This window comes from Syngnathus typhle, linkage group LG17, assembly GCF_033458585.1.
Source record: "Syngnathus typhle isolate RoL2023-S1 ecotype Sweden linkage group LG17, RoL_Styp_1.0, whole genome shotgun sequence".
Taxonomy (NCBI): domain Eukaryota; kingdom Metazoa; phylum Chordata; class Actinopteri; order Syngnathiformes; family Syngnathidae; genus Syngnathus; species Syngnathus typhle.
The window spans coordinates 1112508-1130997 of record NC_083754.1 but is presented as its reverse complement, the minus strand read 5'-3'; the positions used below and the strand labels follow the sequence as shown (position 1 = coordinate 1130997).

General features: G+C 46.5%; 1 protein-coding gene and 1 long non-coding RNA gene across 4 annotated transcripts; both read right to left on the bottom strand.

The window, feature by feature from the left end:
* Positions 1-408: 408 nt before the first annotated feature.
* Positions 409-4211, bottom strand: tob1a (transducer of ERBB2, 1a). Of its 3 annotated transcripts, none has more exons than XM_061303400.1 (2): positions 4052-4211; positions 409-2627 (listed from the first exon to the last, which is right to left on the bottom strand). In XM_061303400.1, exon 2 carries the CDS (start codon positions 2416-2418, stop codon positions 1372-1374), a length of 1047 nt encoding a protein of 348 aa, XP_061159384.1. In that variant the 5' UTR covers positions 2419-2627; positions 4052-4211; the 3' UTR covers positions 409-1371. The 3 variants fall into 3 exon arrangements, with proteins under 3 accessions (XP_061159384.1, XP_061159382.1, XP_061159381.1); XM_061303398.1 differs by lacking the exon at positions 4052-4211 and adding an exon at positions 3450-3707; XM_061303397.1 differs by lacking the exon at positions 4052-4211 and adding an exon at positions 3541-3707.
* An 11068-nt stretch (positions 4212-15279) lies between these two features.
* On the bottom strand, positions 15280-16667 carry LOC133170870 (uncharacterized). Its single transcript, XR_009718635.1, has 2 exons — positions 15898-16667; positions 15280-15473 (listed from the first exon to the last, which is right to left on the bottom strand). It is a non-coding gene; the product is annotated as an uncharacterized LOC133170870 (long non-coding RNA).
* Positions 16668-18490: the final 1823 nt, after the last annotated feature.

Sequence of the window (18490 nt, the reverse complement as noted above, 5' to 3'; positions counted from 1 at the left end):
CTTCAAGGTGTGAATATTGCATTTACGGACTATGAACGAAGCAGCAAAATAAAGGCATTTTTTAAGCCGGCTCGGGGGCGGCCATTTTGCAGCTTGCGGTCGACTAAAAATGATGTCACAGTGGCTCAAGGCTCCGGGTGCGTCCAAGAATGACTCAATTGTTTGGAATTGGTCACCGTTGGGCACTTGCGGTGGACAGTCAATAACAAAATGGCCGCCCCTTGACATGGATTCAATGGGTTGATTTTGCTGTTCTAATGTTTGATCATTTCAAATGTACGTTTGTGAACTTTGGCTGTCACTAACACTGCAGTCGACTGAATATTTGATGATCAGTGCTCCCAAGTTAAGTGCTTGGAACTCAAATGTGGCTTGGACATCCCCACAAAGACCCAAGTGAACCAGCTGTTCTTTTCAAGCCTTTTAATACAAACTTAATAAACTATCAGTCCCTGTTAACATGTAAGACACTGACTCCGAATACTTTGTTATACCGTTTTGTTTTATCAAGTATTGCACAATGTAGGTACAAAATTAATATACGATTACATTTTGTCCATAATATAGCAAAAAATCTTTTTCTTTTTAAACTCTTAACAGAAAATACAACTATGTGTTTTCCCCCCCCAAAGTAAATATTCTTAAATCCCACCACTACGGAATAATCTGTACACAGTCTTTAGAATAGTCAATGTCGTTTTTTGAAAGATGGATTCATTTTTTATTATATAATTTCAATAAAAAAAGAAAACAAAATTGCTGCAGCCATCACAGATCACTGGAGTAGTAAAAAGATATAAATGCAATACCGTGTCGTAGAAACAATAGATACTCTGATATTTTACAAACTCTGTACTAAATTAAATTATACAATTAGAAAAAAGACCAGAAAATCCCACTTAGCTTTGCCAAATTCTTGAAAGATTGGCAACGTCCAGTTCTGTCAAAATACTGAAAGAGGCCATGACTCGTGGTGAAGTTTTTTTTTTTTTCTCCTTTCAATATATCTTAAACAGTAACGTAAAAAAATAGTTTGTGCTTGGTTGGCAAATGAAATAACAATAATGCAAGTTGAAGTTTTGGATAACCAAGCTCGGACATCTCGTACAACAAGCGTCACCACTGAAGTTGTAACTCGAGGGGGGGGCAAAGTCGTTCACCCTCGGGCTCGTATTCTTAAGACTCGTTCGTGACTGAGATCTTATAGCCGACCAACGCTGTCACTTCTCCTTTTAACCTTGACATCTCTTTTTTTATTTTTTTCCTTTTTGTTTTTCTAAATGTGCACTTGAAGTTTGAGACCTCCTCCTCCTCCTCCTCCTGCTGCTGCTGGCGGTCACATTATCTGGTCGTTAGTACTAGCTCAGGGTACTAGTTGGCCATGACAGGCTGGAATTGCTGGTTAGAATGCTGCATGTTGCTCAAGCTGAAATTCAAGCCGTCCATCAGGGACTTGTCGTTAAGGCCGCCGTAGGCCGCAAACACGTCAAAGGCGTTGCCGTACGGAAGCGGGCCCAGACCCAGCGAGCTGTCCGCCGGGAAGAGGGCGCTCTGGCTGCTCAGGCCCTGCAGGCTGGGGAACACAAACTCCTTGGCGTTGGGGGACAGGGCCGAGGGCTTGGCCTGCTGCGGCTGCTGCTGCTGCGTTCCCAGGCCCAGTCCGTAGAGCGAGTGCATGGAGGTGGAGATGGCTTTCTGCTTCAGGAGAGTGTTCACATTGAGGCCCAGGTTGGTGGGTGAGGTGCGCGCCGCCGCCGCCGCCTTGCCGCCAGCACCGGCATTAGTGGCGCCGTTGCTGCCGTTGCGCCCGCTGCTCTTCATCTTGGTGGAGCCGAACTTGGTGGCGGCGAAGGTGGCGGTGGTGAAGGTTAAAGGCTGCGTGCAGCGGGGCATGAACGTGGGGCTGACCGCCGCCGAGTGGCCGAAAGGAGGGGAGGGCGAGCTGGAGCCCGGCGAGGTGCCGCCCATGGGCTCGTTGATGGGCATGAAGACCTGCGCGTCCGGATTGAAACTGTTCTTGATCTCCTTGTCCAGATCCAGCCCCCCTGCGCCCGCCGCGCTCTCGTTGCTGTCGTCGACGTACAGCACTTTGACGGGGCCCTTCTCCCCGATCTGGTAGGACACCTCGTAAGGGTCGATCCAAACGCTGAGGTCCTGGGGAAGGTTGTGGCGGACGTCGTTGATGTCCAGCCCGCTCTCTTTGGCTGCCTTCTCCACCACGGGGTCCACCTTCTCCCCTACGTGGATGCACCTGAAGCCCGAGCCCTTGTACGGCTTGTCCGGGTACCAGTGGCCCTCGTATTTCTGCTTCAGCTGCCGCTCCAGCTCCTCGCCGAAGATGTTCACCCGCCGTCTGGGCAGCTTGTTGTACAGGTACGAGATGATGAAGTTGAGAGCTACTTGGATTTCAAGCTGCATAGCTGACTGCTGAGGTTGACCGGGTAAGCGGAGACCGGGCGCGCGCGAGTGAAAATGGCTCGACTGGGTCCGTTTTGTTTAGCCGTGGTTGACGACACGGGTGCGCTTCAGGCAAAATGGCCTACGGGACCAAAGCGTGGGCTCGATCGCGTTCCAAGGGCAAGAGTGCTGGACTTGAAGAACTTTCTTTCCACACAGTGTGAAACGTTCTGGAAAGGAAAAGAAAGGCATACAACTGTTAGTCAGATTAAAGAGAGAAAAAAAACTGTAAAATCTCATTACATTAGAATACTAATTAATGGGAATTCAAATGCATGATACAATCCTCCATGAAAAAAAAAAAGAAGCAGGACATAGAATCGACTGAGTCAATAATGTGCGGCTATTTGAAACACCCAAAACAATGGCTGCACCCATCTACCTACACAGACACGTCCTCTCATTTGACAAATACTGTCTTTACTATAAGCGTGCAAAGGATTTGAATCCGCTAATCGACATTAAAGAAAGGCTTGGTCAACGGAGTCTCACAAAAACAACTCTTTTTGTTGTTGTACTCCAATATTGGTTTGGGGAGGGAGGGGAAAAAAACGCCCCTCATGGAACCAGCCCCCTTTGTGGTAAATGTACAGCAAAGTATTGCGAAATAACACATTCGGCCTTATCATCTAAGCAAAGTTCGAGCAATACGCTTCCAGTAGTGGCGATCTTCTGCCTTTCATCGATCGAATTTACGAGTGGGAGAAAAGCGAGCCGAGCGACAGACGACCCCCAACTATTCCCCAAAGCGTCATTGGAAAGCTATCATTAAGAAAGACATGGTTTGGCAGAACCAACCAGGAGTCGCACCATCTAAGCCCACACCCATCCAAACGAACCTTCAACTTTCGTGGACTGACGCAGCAAATCAGCTTAGCAAGAGTTAACAGAGCTTTCGGTACGTCAAGCAGCCAAAATAAAGCAGACTTTGACTTAAAGCCTCAAGAGCTCAACGTAACGCGTTACCACCAGGGCTGGCTGAAAATACTCACTTTGGTTGAAAAAACTCAAAGACAAGGATTCTCACTAGTTGTCGAGTACTGCTAGTGCAAATAGTGAACAAAGTACTGATACTTTCCTCACCTGTAATATATTAAGATTTAAAAAAATAAAAAAGGTATTCCGGTAGATGAAAAATTGCCGATTGCTTGGGTTTCTGGGTGTGAAAGTGATTTCGAGTGTTTTTCAGCAGGCTAGGCGGAGTAGCTCCCTCCTTCTCGGGAGTTGTGCGACTTCGACTCCGCCTGGCTGACGAGCGCCCTTATTTATAGATTTCCTCCGCCATGGGCACGAGGTAGGCGGTGATGCGGTTACAGAGGTCAAAACAATATAGGTGGCTTCGATTGGTTGGAAACGCAAGTCCCGCCCACAGAGTAGCGCCCGTATCGTTTGCTCATTGGTCGCTGCGCGCTATCAATCGAGAGACATTTGATTCCGCGGAATGGGAGGGACGCCTGTGACGAGTGCTTACGTCAGAGATAAGGCAGGGCTGCTGACAGCAAATGATGGTTCACATGCCGAAGCGATGCCGTCAAGCGCTACATTTTAAGAACAACAACAAAAATAGGACAATAAGGAGCGCTTGCTTGCTTACCTGTTTTCTCTTGCCGTGCCCACAGTTGCCACAGTTGCTTGTGAAGGGATTGTGCTTGAGTGGAGATTCCCTGCTGCTGAACATTCGTCCCAAAGCGAGCAGCAGCAAAGTGGATGCGTGGGTGCGTGGCTGGCTGGGTGGGTGGTGTCGAACGCAATGTGGAAAACACCGCCGTGATTGGTCCAAAACGGGGCAGGATCCCTATAGTGAGTGGCGAGCCCGTATCCAAGGTGCTGACGTGGTCTGCTGACGTCACGCTCGGGCTCCACGCAAGCCGCTGTTGCCAAATTTAAAGAGCACAAACATACGCAGGGAGCCCCCCCCTATATATATATATATATGAAGGGATTGACAATAAAGCTGACTTTGAACTTTTTATTTTACTACTTTTTATATATATATATAAAGCAGTAAAATTCAAAATGCTTATAAAACATAAACCAAACGTTGCAGGTGGTCATTTCTTCATATGCAGTGATACACTCGGCACTCTGAAGCACCCAAGAGCGCTTTTTACTATGCCAACCTAACCGGAGTGACGGGAGAAGCACCATTCATATATATATATATATATGTATATATATGCACACACACACACACCGTATATATATGTATATACATTCGGGACGTTACGTCATCGTTTTACAAAGTCACTCACTAGGTTACTTTCCATAAGTCAACCAAACCATGCCACACGAATCCACATCATGTGGAGTACAATACCTAAAGTAACTGCAGTCTTGTTTACTCTCTTTTGGTGCCGTGAAGGCTCCTACTTTTGTAGCTTTGAACCTTGAGCCACGACTCAAGGTTGGATTAATGTATAGGCGTGCACGGACTGAAGCCCACTCACGCAGCAGGGCCTCCGAATGGCCTTTGAAAACAACATGCGTACTGTGTATTGGTTGGAAAAACAGAGCCAGTGGCCCATAAAGCCGATTGGATAGAATTGGAAAGTTGATTTTGTCAATCACACTCATTATAAGGTGGACGCCTACATACAGTGTATCCTAGTGGCCTTGACTGTTATTCATTTATTCTTAGTACAGACCAATAGTAAGAATGTTCCTAAGGCGACCGAAATTGATTTCTATTACCCCTGTTTCTCCCGGTACATGGATGAAATCATTGTAACTTTAATGTACTCCATGTTTTCAACAATATTCATCAGTCATTCCTATTCCTAATTCAGAACAGCCTGCATGCGTTTTTTCCCCTTTTTCTTTTTCGTAATGTTGTGTGTCTTGCCTGCCGATGGACTTTCAGACATTCTTGAAGCACTTAGCTGTGCCGAGCACGGTCATGTGCTGGTTGCAAAGCTGCAAGTACATGCGAAAAAGTCTCCCATGCAAAGCGCAGCGGGGCTCACCGACTATGATAGACCAGGCAGTAGGTAGGCCGCAGCACCCGAAGATTAGAAGGTTCGACGAAGCCCCGTGCTTTCAGATTAGAGTGCAAGTTAGCGCTCATGTGGCTCCGCGCCTTGCTTTGGCTGTAAACAGCTCAGCCAAACTTAATACTATATGGAGTGTCCTCTAGGGCCAAAGTCAAAACTGCCACTTTCCATTCTGTGCTGATTCTGGTGCTTTTTTCAAGCACCGCATACCGTATACAATCTGCCTGTGGTATTTACAATTCTAAAAGACAGCTATCAAGTGACGGAGAAAGGTCAGCAGCCATAACAAGGCACGCTAAGACTGCTATATTGTCTTAGGGTGTAATCCCCAAACGTATCCTTCAGTCCGGTGCCAGTTCTGTCACTTGTGTTTACCAAGAAGTGGAGACTGACTCGCATCACACAGATGGGAGGGTACTCGGACTGTTTTTTATTTTAAAATGTACAACTTTGGTCGAGAGGAATACTAACTATGACAATATTACATAAGCAGCACCGTGGCGAAGGCGCAGTCTCCGCTTATAGGCCGAGAGCTGCTAGGAAGAAAAATGAAGGCGAGCTGACTGTCAGTTTGTTTTGGAGACACTATTTAAAGACTTGTTTGTCGGCGCGGCGTTATCAAGCGAACAGACGAGGAGCAGCTGACACACATGCAGATTCTCACACGCTGTTTCCAGCGTTTGCCTCCCCTCCTCCCTCGCTTTCCTCCAATCCCGTTAGCGCCGCAATCCTCGCTTGCTCGCTCTCCCTCCCTCCCTCCCTCCCTCTCGCAGCTCAGACGGAGGGAGAGCCTTTGACGTCACGCCATGTTATTACTTAACACAAGTCTACACAGCGCCCGGGGCAGCAGGGCGTAATAAACAGATGCCTGCCTGCCTGCCTGCCTTTCCCTTTGAACAATAAACGAGGTAGAGTCCGTCCGGAATGAGGAAAGGCCGAGGGAATGCTGTTAGTACAACAACTAATGCATTTACAAGTGACAAGCCTGTAACTGTTGCTAATAAGAAACATGACGGCAGGAAGGTTTTTCTGTTTGGCCACAAACGGATTATAGCGCAAGAACAACTCGAATATATTCATATCATAGGACAGACACCTTTGATTGAGCCGAGGCACTTCTTTTCTATTCGGAAAAGTATTTGACCTTAATGGTGCTACTGCTGCCATCTAGCACTAAGGCGTGTAATTGCTCGACCTGTCACTGTACGTCACAAGCATAAAGAGGTGAACAAAATCAAATTACTGTTAAATGTTATCTAAGCACAACTGACTAAATACTTGCTCCGGATACAAATGGAACATTCCGGGGGGCCAGGGGAAAAGGGAAAGAAGAAGAAAAATATTCAAGAGAGAATGCGGATTATGACTTTTACTGTCAAAAAATAATAAATAAATAAAATGGAGATATGCTACAGGTAGGTGACACACAAACAAAAGCGCCTGGATGGGCACGATAGGACAAGCGGCTGATATCTCTCAGGACAGTATGTTCCCGTTGGTCACATTCTCCACTTGGCTTGAGTGTGTTGCTCCCCCCATTAGTCCCAGTCAAAGCCACTAGGCAAAGAGGCACAAGGCTTGTCAATTGCACTGCCATGCATGTGGAAATACACACGTAGAAACACACACACACTTTCTCCACCACTGGCCTTTTTGCCTATAAACTGTCTCCAGTGACAAAACGCCTTCCCTTCTCCTGTGCCTCAAGGACATAGAAGGGAATCAATTTGGTAATGAGACGTAGACGGCAAGATGAGACAAAGTATATTTGATGATCTGTGCATGACAAGACTATGTTCACTATTTGTTATTCCACCATTAGAGGGAAAAAACAACACAGCAAGCATCATTATGGTTTAAATGGAAGCGTAATTAGTCCCACATGAGGGAAACGTTTCTTCTACTCTGGATGAGTCTTGACACCTCAAGTTTACCATCTAAATAGTAAACAGACCCGAGGCCCGAGCGTCTCATCAATTACTGTCTGGAGTTGACTGCAGCTCAGGCTGGCAAATGGTGTCGAGCTTTGCAAAACAGAATGCATTGAAAATAGCCATAGGAAAATAAACAGGACGCATTTCGGGAGGGTGGGTCGAGAGATTTACATTAAAGGTGAACTGGCTTCAAGCGCCGCTACCAGATGTCTGGGAAGCAAAAGATGGAGGAAAGAAACTGAACTAAATCATCACTCACTGGCTTTCCCAAACACTTTCAGACGTCCTGAATATGTAATTGCATCCAGCTGCACGCAACCCTCGGACGGACGTGCTACTTTCAAGCTTTCAATAGATAATCTCGTCCTCATCCAAATGAGATTCCTGCTCTCCAAACTACAAAGGAAGTCTTTTCTTCTTCCACAGCGCATTGTCACAAGAAAGCAGCTGCATCTCATCCATTCATCATTTACACATTTCACATCCAGCACGACGCTGGGACATATATGGCAAGATCGGGGATGCTCAATGGAAGGAAGGAAGGAAGGAAGGAAGAAGAGGAAGAGTTCATGTATGAAAACCAACGATGATGAATGGATGAATGAAGGACTAAGTGGACCAGTCGGTGGATGGATGAAATAGCAAATATGGAAGGAAACAGAAATGAAGAAGAGGAAGGGACGAATGTAACGCATGGACGTTAGTTAAAGGGGGGAAAATGAGGAAAAGATGACAAATGGCTGAGGATGCACGGATCGATGGAGGCAGCATGGATGCATGTTGAGTGAGCGTTCAAGCTGTGTATCATCCATGCATGTAAAAAAAACAAAAACAGCATGATCGGATTCAACATCTAGTGAATAGAAGAACGTGGAAAGACTGACTGCATGGTCATCAAAGATTTACACGAGAGCGCGCGGCCGCTGAGCACGTCTGCTGCTCCCGGAGATAAGGGCCGTTGTGCAGGTTCATAGTCCACATCCACATCAGCAGCACGGTGACAGTGAAAACTTCCTGTCCCCCGCCCGCCATGCACATGACCTGACCTGACTCCAAATCACGTAGCCTCGCTCACCAATAAGAATACCAATATGCTTGACTTTTGCCTTCCACTCATGTCAACCGTGGTTCTCCTTTACATGCCCTGAAAGCGATACTTGGAATTGCCTGATTCGAGAGTAAAAGTCCTCAAGTATGTAATATTTGCTGATTTTATGATGATGTCGGTCAACAAAGATTTCCTCATTTTTTTGTTTCAGGCTTCACTGAGCAATTTTTCTATTCGATTTGATTTTGCAGTAACAAGTGACTAACATTTTATTTCCAAAGTGTATTTGAGTAAAAAGCTAGAACTCAAAATAAGCAGGTTAAGCCGCTATCCCGCTGAGGGGGCAAATATTTTGAAGGTAGCCCATGTTGCGTTCACGTCAGGGTTTGTTGAAGGTGGCAAAAATATGCAATTTTGAACACCATCAAAACTTCCTTGCAACAAGAAAAGAACAAAGTGTTGGCCAACCAACGTTTGGCTGAGTTTGCGACCTTGAACGAACTTTTTTCACAGTGCATCCACACAAATATACTATTCCAGTCTCTGCTGGAGTATGTGTGACCCGTTTTAAACAATGAGAAAATCCAATGCGCAATGAATCCTATCATATGTATGGGGTTGAATTATTCATCAATGTTTTTTCCTGGAGGAATTGTGCAAGGACGGCGACCCGAAGTGAGATGGCTTTCCATATCTCCAAGTATATGACAAGCCTATATCTGTGGCTCCAAACACTTTGCCCCCCACCCACACCGCGTGTACGTATGTGCGTACGTACGTGTATGTCGCACATCCCATTCACAGTCCATAAAGCGCCCGCTCAGCTGTGGGCCTTCCAGACATGCTGTCTCAGTACGCTCGGTGTTAATATCGGTGTTTGTGTGTGCCGCTGCTCCTTCAGACCTCCTGCTGCTGCTGCCGCCGCCTTATCTACGAGTCATGTGCAATCGTAGTAACGCACCCATGATCAGCGGTAACTGAATCCTAGCAGCTATACCTGTTTTGGAAACAGATATGGTATCATGGAGGAGTTGATGCATAGCTAAAATGAGTTCAGCACATGATCCTTTTCTTTATTTAGAGTCTGTCCTGCAGAGCGTGTGAGGTGAGCCAATATCACATTGCCGCGGTCCAGCGCTCACGTTTGACTTGTGCGTTCATGAGGAACTTGCGGATCACGCCAAGTCAGCTGCTTTCAAATGGTGTACCTGTGTATCTTTGATTTGCTTAACTTGATCTGTTCTATTATTGTTTACAATCATTTTGTCAAAGTGACTTGCGTGTGGGGAAATCTACAAAGTCACTGGTCAGATCTTCGGGGTAACTGATGTCAATGCAAACTTAGCAAATAACCGGAGGCCCAAAACAGATCAAGCCTCTCACGGGCCTCATGAAAAACACGGCTTCGATAGTTCAAACCAAAGCGAGCGTCTTTTCCTTCATCTTTTGAAGAGGAAGCACCCAGTCGCTCGCTACTCTTCACACTTAACGTATTTGAAGCCCAAACTCAGCCAGCCGGTCTTCTTTGATTCTTCACGAAAGGCAAACGGCAGTCCCACACATAGCAATTTGAGGTGCAATAAAAAGTGGAAGGTTGGGGGCAACACAACATTAGACTAGCTAAGCGACTAGCAATTGCTCCTCCTCCTCCTCCATATATACATATAGCCAAATCCTAAAATGCATCAACAAACACTCGGAACTCCATTTCCAATGACTCCATTTGCGTTTTGTTTTGCGTGGGTTTCCCCTGCACTTCAATTAAAATGACGCCGCTGCCTGGAACACACAGTTCACGCAGTGCACTCTCGGATGGATATTTGACGCCCACCTCAGACATGGAAGTGATGAACAGGGTGCTACGACTGACAACAGCCTTCCTCGGTGTTACATGCCGTCCCTTCCCTTCCCTTCCCATCCCGTCCCCCCCTTCTGTCACACACTGTTTTGCCTTCACCTCCGCATAAACCGAAGTCCCAGTGAGTGCGCAGTTCTTCACTCGCAGTCACCATGGGAACAACAACAATCAAGTCACACGGGGAGGATGAGTGATGAGCGAGCAGACCAGTTTTTGGGGGTATGGGCTCGTTTGGTAACGCCACGTTTTCATCGTCTCACATCTTCTCAATCTGTATTTTGCTCCGAGTCCAACGGGTGAAGGCCAAACTAGGTCTAGAATTGCAAATATACGACTCCTCAGAGAGAAAGCCTCCACGGTCGCCAACGTCCCCAATCCAAATGGGATGAAAATAAGATTTGTGCCTAGCATGCAAAATGGCATCCCCTGTTGTTTTTCCAGTTGGAACTCCAAACAGATTGTACTCTTTGCTTTGGTCCAAGAAAAAAGGTGGCATCAATGTCTTACTGTGTGCAAGGAATTAGAGATGGCCCCCTTATGACTTTCAACCAGAGGCTCAAAAGTGCTCGCTCAACATATCGCATGCCCGTGTGGACCGACTGCCATTGATCAACCTCTCTCGCTTGCTCGCGCATATTCGCTTATTATATAAGGGCAAAGGTTTATTTTTAGAGAGCGCGATATGGAGACTCGCCCCGAGGCTTTGGCTGGATCTATCAGATGTGAGAAGGACGACATCTGGATGGCGCTGGGTTCACCATCAGGGCTGGGAATACTTTGTACAAGGGACACCTTGACGCTTTCCGACCAGAGCCGACACAAGCCACTATTTGCATTATACAAATCCACTGCGGAAGTTTCTCAATTTCAAAATCAGCACAGTACCGAGTCCACATCCTTGTTTTTTTGAATTGCTTGTTTGTTTCTATGCAAAGCCGAGCACCGCGCCGCGCCACGGAGCGGTCATCCAGAGTGCAGGTCAGCGCGACTGCACAAATGTGTTATGTCACTGCGACAAACACGAAGCGGGTTAGCAATATTTTGGTCACAACAGTCTGCAACTTGCAAAAACAAACGAGGGATGAAGACAGAGGAGCGGCGCAGAACGCAAATGTCTGCTCAGAGCTTGGAATCCAAGTGATCGAAATAGGACAGGAGGAGAACTGAACTCTTACAGCGACAGTAAAGTCAATGAAAAGACTTTCTTTTTTTGCCCATCAAAATAGGCAAACTATTGCCAAGCTGCAAATATTCTCACTTTTGTTGCTTTGGGCCAGGAGAGGAAAAGAAAGGCCAAGGGTCATGTGAAGAACACATTCCAGTCATTCAAAACTTTTGGATTGGACCTATAGTATGCATGAACTCTTTAACCTAATTGCTTTTTCTGTCTCAGTGTCATATGCTCGGGGTTCAGGCAAACAAGTGCCGAAAAGAAATCATCAATTTGGCCAAGATACAAGAACGATGAAAGAAAAAGTCTTTGCGGCTCCATCCTGTGTCATTCTAACCTTACCCCCTTCCCAGTGTGGTTGAGTCCCACCCCCTTGTCAAATGGCAGCCCGAATGGCGGGCCCGCCCCGCCCCGTCCCGTCCCGCTCCTCCCCTCCCCTCCCCTTACTGCACCACTCAATAGCCTCCTTGTTCCCAGCTAGTGTCCTAGAAGTGACGCTCGCTTCGTGGCGGCGACAGCATTTTCAAATGTGCTCCTTTGTGCATAAGCATGCAAAGATGCAAGTGAAAGGCCACACAACTGCCCAACTATAGGAGGAGAGGTCATCGCTAGTTGACCGACCGCAGTCCTACAAACATGGAAAAGCACTAGCGGCAGCAAAGATAGGATGAGGAACACGAGAGGGGGAGCCGCTGGAAAAATCATTAGGTGAGCTCGGAGGGTTACTTCTAATCACTTACTGGAAAAGAAATCAGGGGCTGCACTTAAAAGACGCAAATGCAAAACTCCGCCGGCATTAATGTCACGGTTAAAATGCAATGAAATCAAGACTCGAAAGGAGTTTTTGTAAATCAGGCCCTTCGCCTAGAAAATAGCTCCTAAAAAAAGCACAGGAAATGTATGGCGTTCATTTAATGGAAACAGTTAGAGGTGCACCCATTTCTGTCACAGTATAACTAAGTAGCGTCCATAAAGGAACAGCTGGCTGAGTTTAGCCTGGAACAGTCTGGAACAGCCTGGAACAGCCTGGAACATGGCCTGAACCCCGTGCCCTCTCATGCGAGTACATTGGCCAAGTTACTCACGACTGTTGTAGATAAATTCCTTTTTTTTTTCCCTCGTTATTTCCAGTGTACGTAACCGTCAAGAATCCAAAATACTTTGGGGTCCAAACAAAACTATGTACACCCTGCAGATGAACTTGTACGGCGGCTAAAGTAATGTGGCTCACCTCCAACTTGTCCCACATACACACAGATACGATCAATAGAAAAGTGAGCTATATTGCTAAGAATAAGTGACGAGAGGCAAGCAGCTGAGAGATGACTTATGAGGCCTGGAAATTGGAAAAAAAAAAAAAAGAGGACTGACAGCACAATCTCACATTTCCACGGATGATTTTACATCCCAGTACACACGCAAGCTTTGATGTACTGCTGAAATGTGAAACTCAAATTTCCATGTGGCAGTGTCGGATCAAGCCTTAGCCACAGTGGCTATTTGTGGAGAAAACACACTTGCATACGCTATAGCTATGGATCCATCGAAAAGAGTCAATACAATGCTGCAACTCAATCTGTTGGTGTCGCTATCTAGCTCGCTCGCTCGCTCGCTTTCTAGCTATCGCGTTGTTGGTGTCCACGTAAACTTGACTGGTGTGAACGAGAGCATGAAGTCTTCACTTACAGTCTTGTTGGAGTCACATAAAGTGCTCAAAGTGTGATCGAACATTTTTGTGTAGTCTTTCCAAATACATTATCGCTCCAATTCGATGAACTGTAAGCTAAAGTGCAGAGCAGCCATTATTGCTTTTATCTTCCACGCCGGTTCTCATAAAACTGGACAGGGACCAAAGTGGAAAGGCAGATGATCCGAAAACAACTAAAGGATGGAGGAGTTGGAAAAGTGTCGAGTCATGAGTGCCCTCTAGGAATTGTGTACACATAATCGATACAACCGAGCGAGAAGGCTTCAGGCAGCAAATTGCAACCGGGTCTAGTCAGAGTCTGCTGAACCAGGATTCGAAATAACCACCGCGTACAGTTCATTCTGGTTGATGTCGAGGATCCAAACTATTTACAATCTCATTGTCATTATTCTTACAGCCAAGCTATCATTTGTTCAATGCCCAAAAGCCGATTCCAAAAACACAGGAAAGGTTGCATAAAGTGCAACCTAAGGTGAATAGAAATGGAATGACAATATTGTTTGCTCGGTGTGCTGGGAAATCAGCTTTGTCTATCTTCGAGACACTGGTTCTGTTTGTGAGATGTTGCTTTCCATGGTTCCAATTTGACACAAAGGTAGTGTGAAATCATGGCTCGCATGAAAATGGGTGTCGTCAATTGGACACATCTGAGGAGCATCTATACATAACGTAGGCTATTTTGTTTCTTTCTTTTTTGAAGTATCTATACTTTGAGGATTTCGTTTCCAACGACTGTACTTTTACAATATGGATTAGACTGACCAAAACTAGGACTCGGCTCGGCGGCCGTTTTGTTTCTGAAGTACATCTTTTTACCGAGAGTATATTTTCCAACAACTGTACTTTGACAATCCGGGTTAAAAGAATCCGATTCGGGACTTGGTAGGTGTTTGCTGACGGAAATCATTCGAGTTTGCGGCGTGCTCAAAGTGTTGCAAGTGTGATGTGTCACCACGTGTTGCACTTTTCACTCACTCACTTCCTCCAGTCATGTTGCAACTTTTCTCGTCTCTGACCTCTAATGTCCGAGTGGATGCGGCCTGGCTCGAGGGCAACGTGAAGTGCCGGCTTGAGTGTTTACCAAGCAAATAAGCAGCCCGTGTGCACGCTGCTCCTCAGGGCTTCAAAGGCGTACTCGGAGAGCACCAGAGTCCCAAAGCTAATAGGCTAAAGAGTAGCAAGCGAGACCGATTAAGTAGGGACAATGAGTCATCTGTTGAATTAGTACAGGCAAAAATAAGGACACGTCTGTGTCGGTCGGGGTTGAGCCGCCCTGCGCCTCGCATCCTGTCGAATCAAATATTCCACGTGTGTCAAAAGGTTGTGTTTGGATTAGGTGTCAATCAAACCGGCCTCTGCAGCTACGCTGCTATTGGAGTTGCATTTGATAGCTTGCTCAAATTTCGATAAGGAGCCCAGTGTTGGCAACGCGAGGGTGGGTCCCTCTGAGGAGGTAAAGCAAATGTTTGGCAAGGAATCACTTTGGAGACCCTTTGGACTTTAGAATGAATTCTGAAGTCTGCCGAAAACGTAAAGCCCTGAGGGGTTCATTTGCATTTGCCTGTCTTGGTTTTCCCGCCGCGCTGTCTTTGCGGAATTAAAATGGCTCCAACAGCTTTTTCTTGGCATGTTTGACGAACTGATTAAAGATCGGCGTTGCCATTCGGAGGCATCCATTTGCGGTGGATTCATGTCCAACTTCCATCTATCCGTTTAGTATCATGGGTGAGCTCGAGGCTATTCCAGCAGGATTTGGGTTAGTTGTCGTAACGAAATAAAATGATGAAGTGTCAGTATTTTGCAGCGTGGCCATTATTTCCTTCCTGTTGATGCACAAGTCCTACTACCGTGATTATTTGAAGTTTTTATAGCTGACGCAAACCAACAGAAGCACCCAAATAAACCATGTGCGGATTGAAATGTTCCCTCCCTGCGTGTGCGTGTGTGTGCGTGCGTGCGTGCTCAGCAGTTGCTGTTACTGCCTGAACTATTAACGTCCACGCTTACTTAATGAATGATTTACAGTGTGAGCAAAGCACCCAAAGCAGATGTTCTGGGAAATGACGGCCGGTGATCAACATCCCAGCAATATTTTCAAGGACAAAATGGTCACTCTGCATGACAAGGCCTTTTAATGAGAGAATCTATTCAGAGGGCAACTATGGTATGAGAAAGCCTCCAGCGGAGTCTGCCAAAAAGGCCAGCGTGCCGTTGTAACTCTGGAAAAGAGGACGTGAGCCGCCGGTGTGAGGGTGGACAGAGTGACGCTTGTTTCTTGCTTTCACATCTTCATTTGTGTGCCTTTGCCTGCAGTTAAATACACACAGTGACAGAAAGAACGCCCCTGAGTAAGAAAGCTTGCGTGGTATTCATGTTTTGCTCGCCGTGCTGGTCGCTCTGCCGAATTCCGACAAAAGGAATACGTTCTCTGGCCTCAATGCATACACAAATACATTCTTCTTTTTTTTTTTTGACCCTTTTTTTGTGTGACAAGGATTGCTCAATCCATGCACAGGACATTGGGTGATCATTGAAGATTCAAGAGTTTTTGATTCGCCATGTTTGAGGAATTTGACTTGGGTAAATCACAGCCTCTGTTCAACCTTTAGGTGACTAACAACACTCAGGACGTGATGTGAAAAATGGCAAATATTCTCAAACATGCCCTTTATTATAATACACTAGCAGATTCCAACAGAGCAGACGGTTTTGTATCCTGTTCTGTTTGTACCTGCAATAAGTGACTAAAGTCTTTGGACCAGGATGTACCCAGTTAGTCTGCCTGTGTACACTTTGCAGTAACTGTTTGGGGAGGAAGCAGCGGAAATCTGTCGCCGGGTAGACGTACGTACGTCTCCACCCCACGCCGCGATTGGCCGATGCCTCTCGGCGGCTCCGCCGTCTGTTCCAAACAGGCTTGGAAAGCAGGCCAGCAAAAAGGCCAAGTGACCAGGTGGATGTGATTTGTCGGTGGCTCTGCTCGAACAACAGAACGGGAGCCGTGGTGCAAGTTCCGTGCAAGTTTTCAAAGTCATCTCAGTTTTTCCTCTCTACGCTCACACCAGCTCTATAAAAGTTGGCGGTCGCGTTCAAGATTTTCCCCAGAGGACAGACACCTTCTCAACGGTGAGGATGGCTAGACGGATTACGTGAGCCAATAAAAAGCACCTGGAAATTGCAATTCCCTCAGAAATCGAATATGCTGAGACTTGCTGGAGCCAACAGGACAACTAATGCAGGGGAGGAGGCGGCGTTACCGAGGGGTGCTAGAGCTACCCCAGGAATACCCCAAACAAATTTGTCATCGGATATTTTTATTTGGAAATCCAATCATTAGCCAAACTTGTACATCAATCTGTGGTTGAGAGTAGTCGGCCATATCAAATGATAGCATCGGTTCCCAAGGGGTCTCTTGGTAAAAACAAACTAAAGACTTGGACCAATCTGGAATAGCAAACATGCTGGATCAGGGACTCCATTACTCCTCAACTCAGATGTCTGTTGACTCACCTCACCAGAGGAGCGGATGTCCCTGCCAAAGTAAGTCATTCAATGTCTGGAATCTTTTGGACCTTTGCTAACTCGCCATCAAATCCGAACGTTCTCAGCAGATGTCGTGAGCCGCTTTAGCACGTTGAGCATATTCAAGCGTTTGCTTGTGCTGCGCCAGCTGGAATGGAAACATGAAAGCAGGTGTGGCTTACACGGCGCGCCGCTTGACACGTCCAAATGTTCTGCGACAGGTGTGGGCAGCCATTCAGGGGCGTGGAGCAAGCCGACCCACTCGGCAAAAACCGGAGCGCACCCGGTCGTGGGATTGCATAAGGGAACTTTCCCTCAAAGCGCGAGGGGTCCTTTTGGGACGGGTCGGCTGCATTGGACACCATCTGCCACAAAGGAACTCGCTTTCATCCTAATCCCTCGCCATCTCAGTCTGTAATGAGTTGGCAGGGATGCGTGTGTTGTATCACAGGCAAACTGGAGGGAGGCTGTTTGTTGATGCCATCCCAAATTCGGATCCCTCAGAATCAGGACATTTTGATTCCAAGAGCTGATAATCCTCTTACATCATGCCATAAACAGCCCGCCTTTCTTTTTCAAAGATGCGCTTTGACTACGTTTCTTTCCCAAAGCAACAAGCAAAGCAATTTCCTCTCTTGTATCATAGCAGAGGTAAGAATTGGCACCAGAATCAAAGCCAATCCGGACTAGGCCTTTGGTACTCAGCCATACAGCCAGAGTGAGCAAAATGTACATTTTAATTATCTGTGTCAGAACGCAGTGCCAAAAAGGGTTTTTGTAGAGTTTCTTTGTCAAGGGAAAAAGAGCAAATGTTGAGACGGAACAGGAAGAGTCCACAGTTTCCGAGAACAAGCTGCCCGACTCAAAATCCCATTTTTTTGTGTCCGCTCTGTTCAATGAAGCCATCGACATCGAGTGACTTTCTGGATTCAAATCAAGGCAAAGTATCCAAATCAAGAGTCGTCGAATGGACACAGGTACGAAAAAAACGAGAGGTACCTTTCCGAAAGCACAAAAGTACTTCATGAATCAAACCATTTTTTCCCCCCCAAAACTAATGAATAAAATGTAATCCTCGGCAAACAGTCAATACTTGTTCGCAATACACCTTTTAAATGATAAACTGACTCATATTATCAGATTGCAAAAATGACTTGTTGATTTTGCGAGAAACGCCCATACGTTCACTTTGCGCCCTTGCCATCTTTGTCACGATCGGAGCGCAAACGTCATTTTGCCACATTTACGTTGTTAGCTCGCTCTCACATGGATAAACATGCTAATCCTCATTTTGCTGTCAGGGAAATCTCAGCAAGCGGCCAAACAAGACTGTGTAAATGCAAGTTGTTCCCTGCTGATGCTTCTTCTGCCTCTCTCGCTCTCCAAATGGATGACGGCCAAAGTGCTCAGCATCCCCAACACACACACACACACACACACACCCAGGATGCAATATAAATAACGTCACCTGGAGGGCGACCTTCTGCTCGGCATCCAGGCAACAGAGCCAGAATGTAAAAGTGTCTGAAGCATCACGGTGGAGATGCAATCACTCTGGGTGAAGACAGAGGCAGGAAGCTTGCACAGCTCAAACTAAACACATCACCTTTATCAGCCTAATACCGAGTGAAGCACGCCACGAGGACGCGCCGATAACACATAAAAGAAATTGCCCCGAGATGCGGCATGAAGGTTTGGATTTCGATATGAAACAAAGAGAAACAAATCTGGCTTTCTCTGTGTACCGTGTGGAAAACAGTGGAGAAAAACATCAGTTCTCTGCCGTCCACCACGAGCAGGGT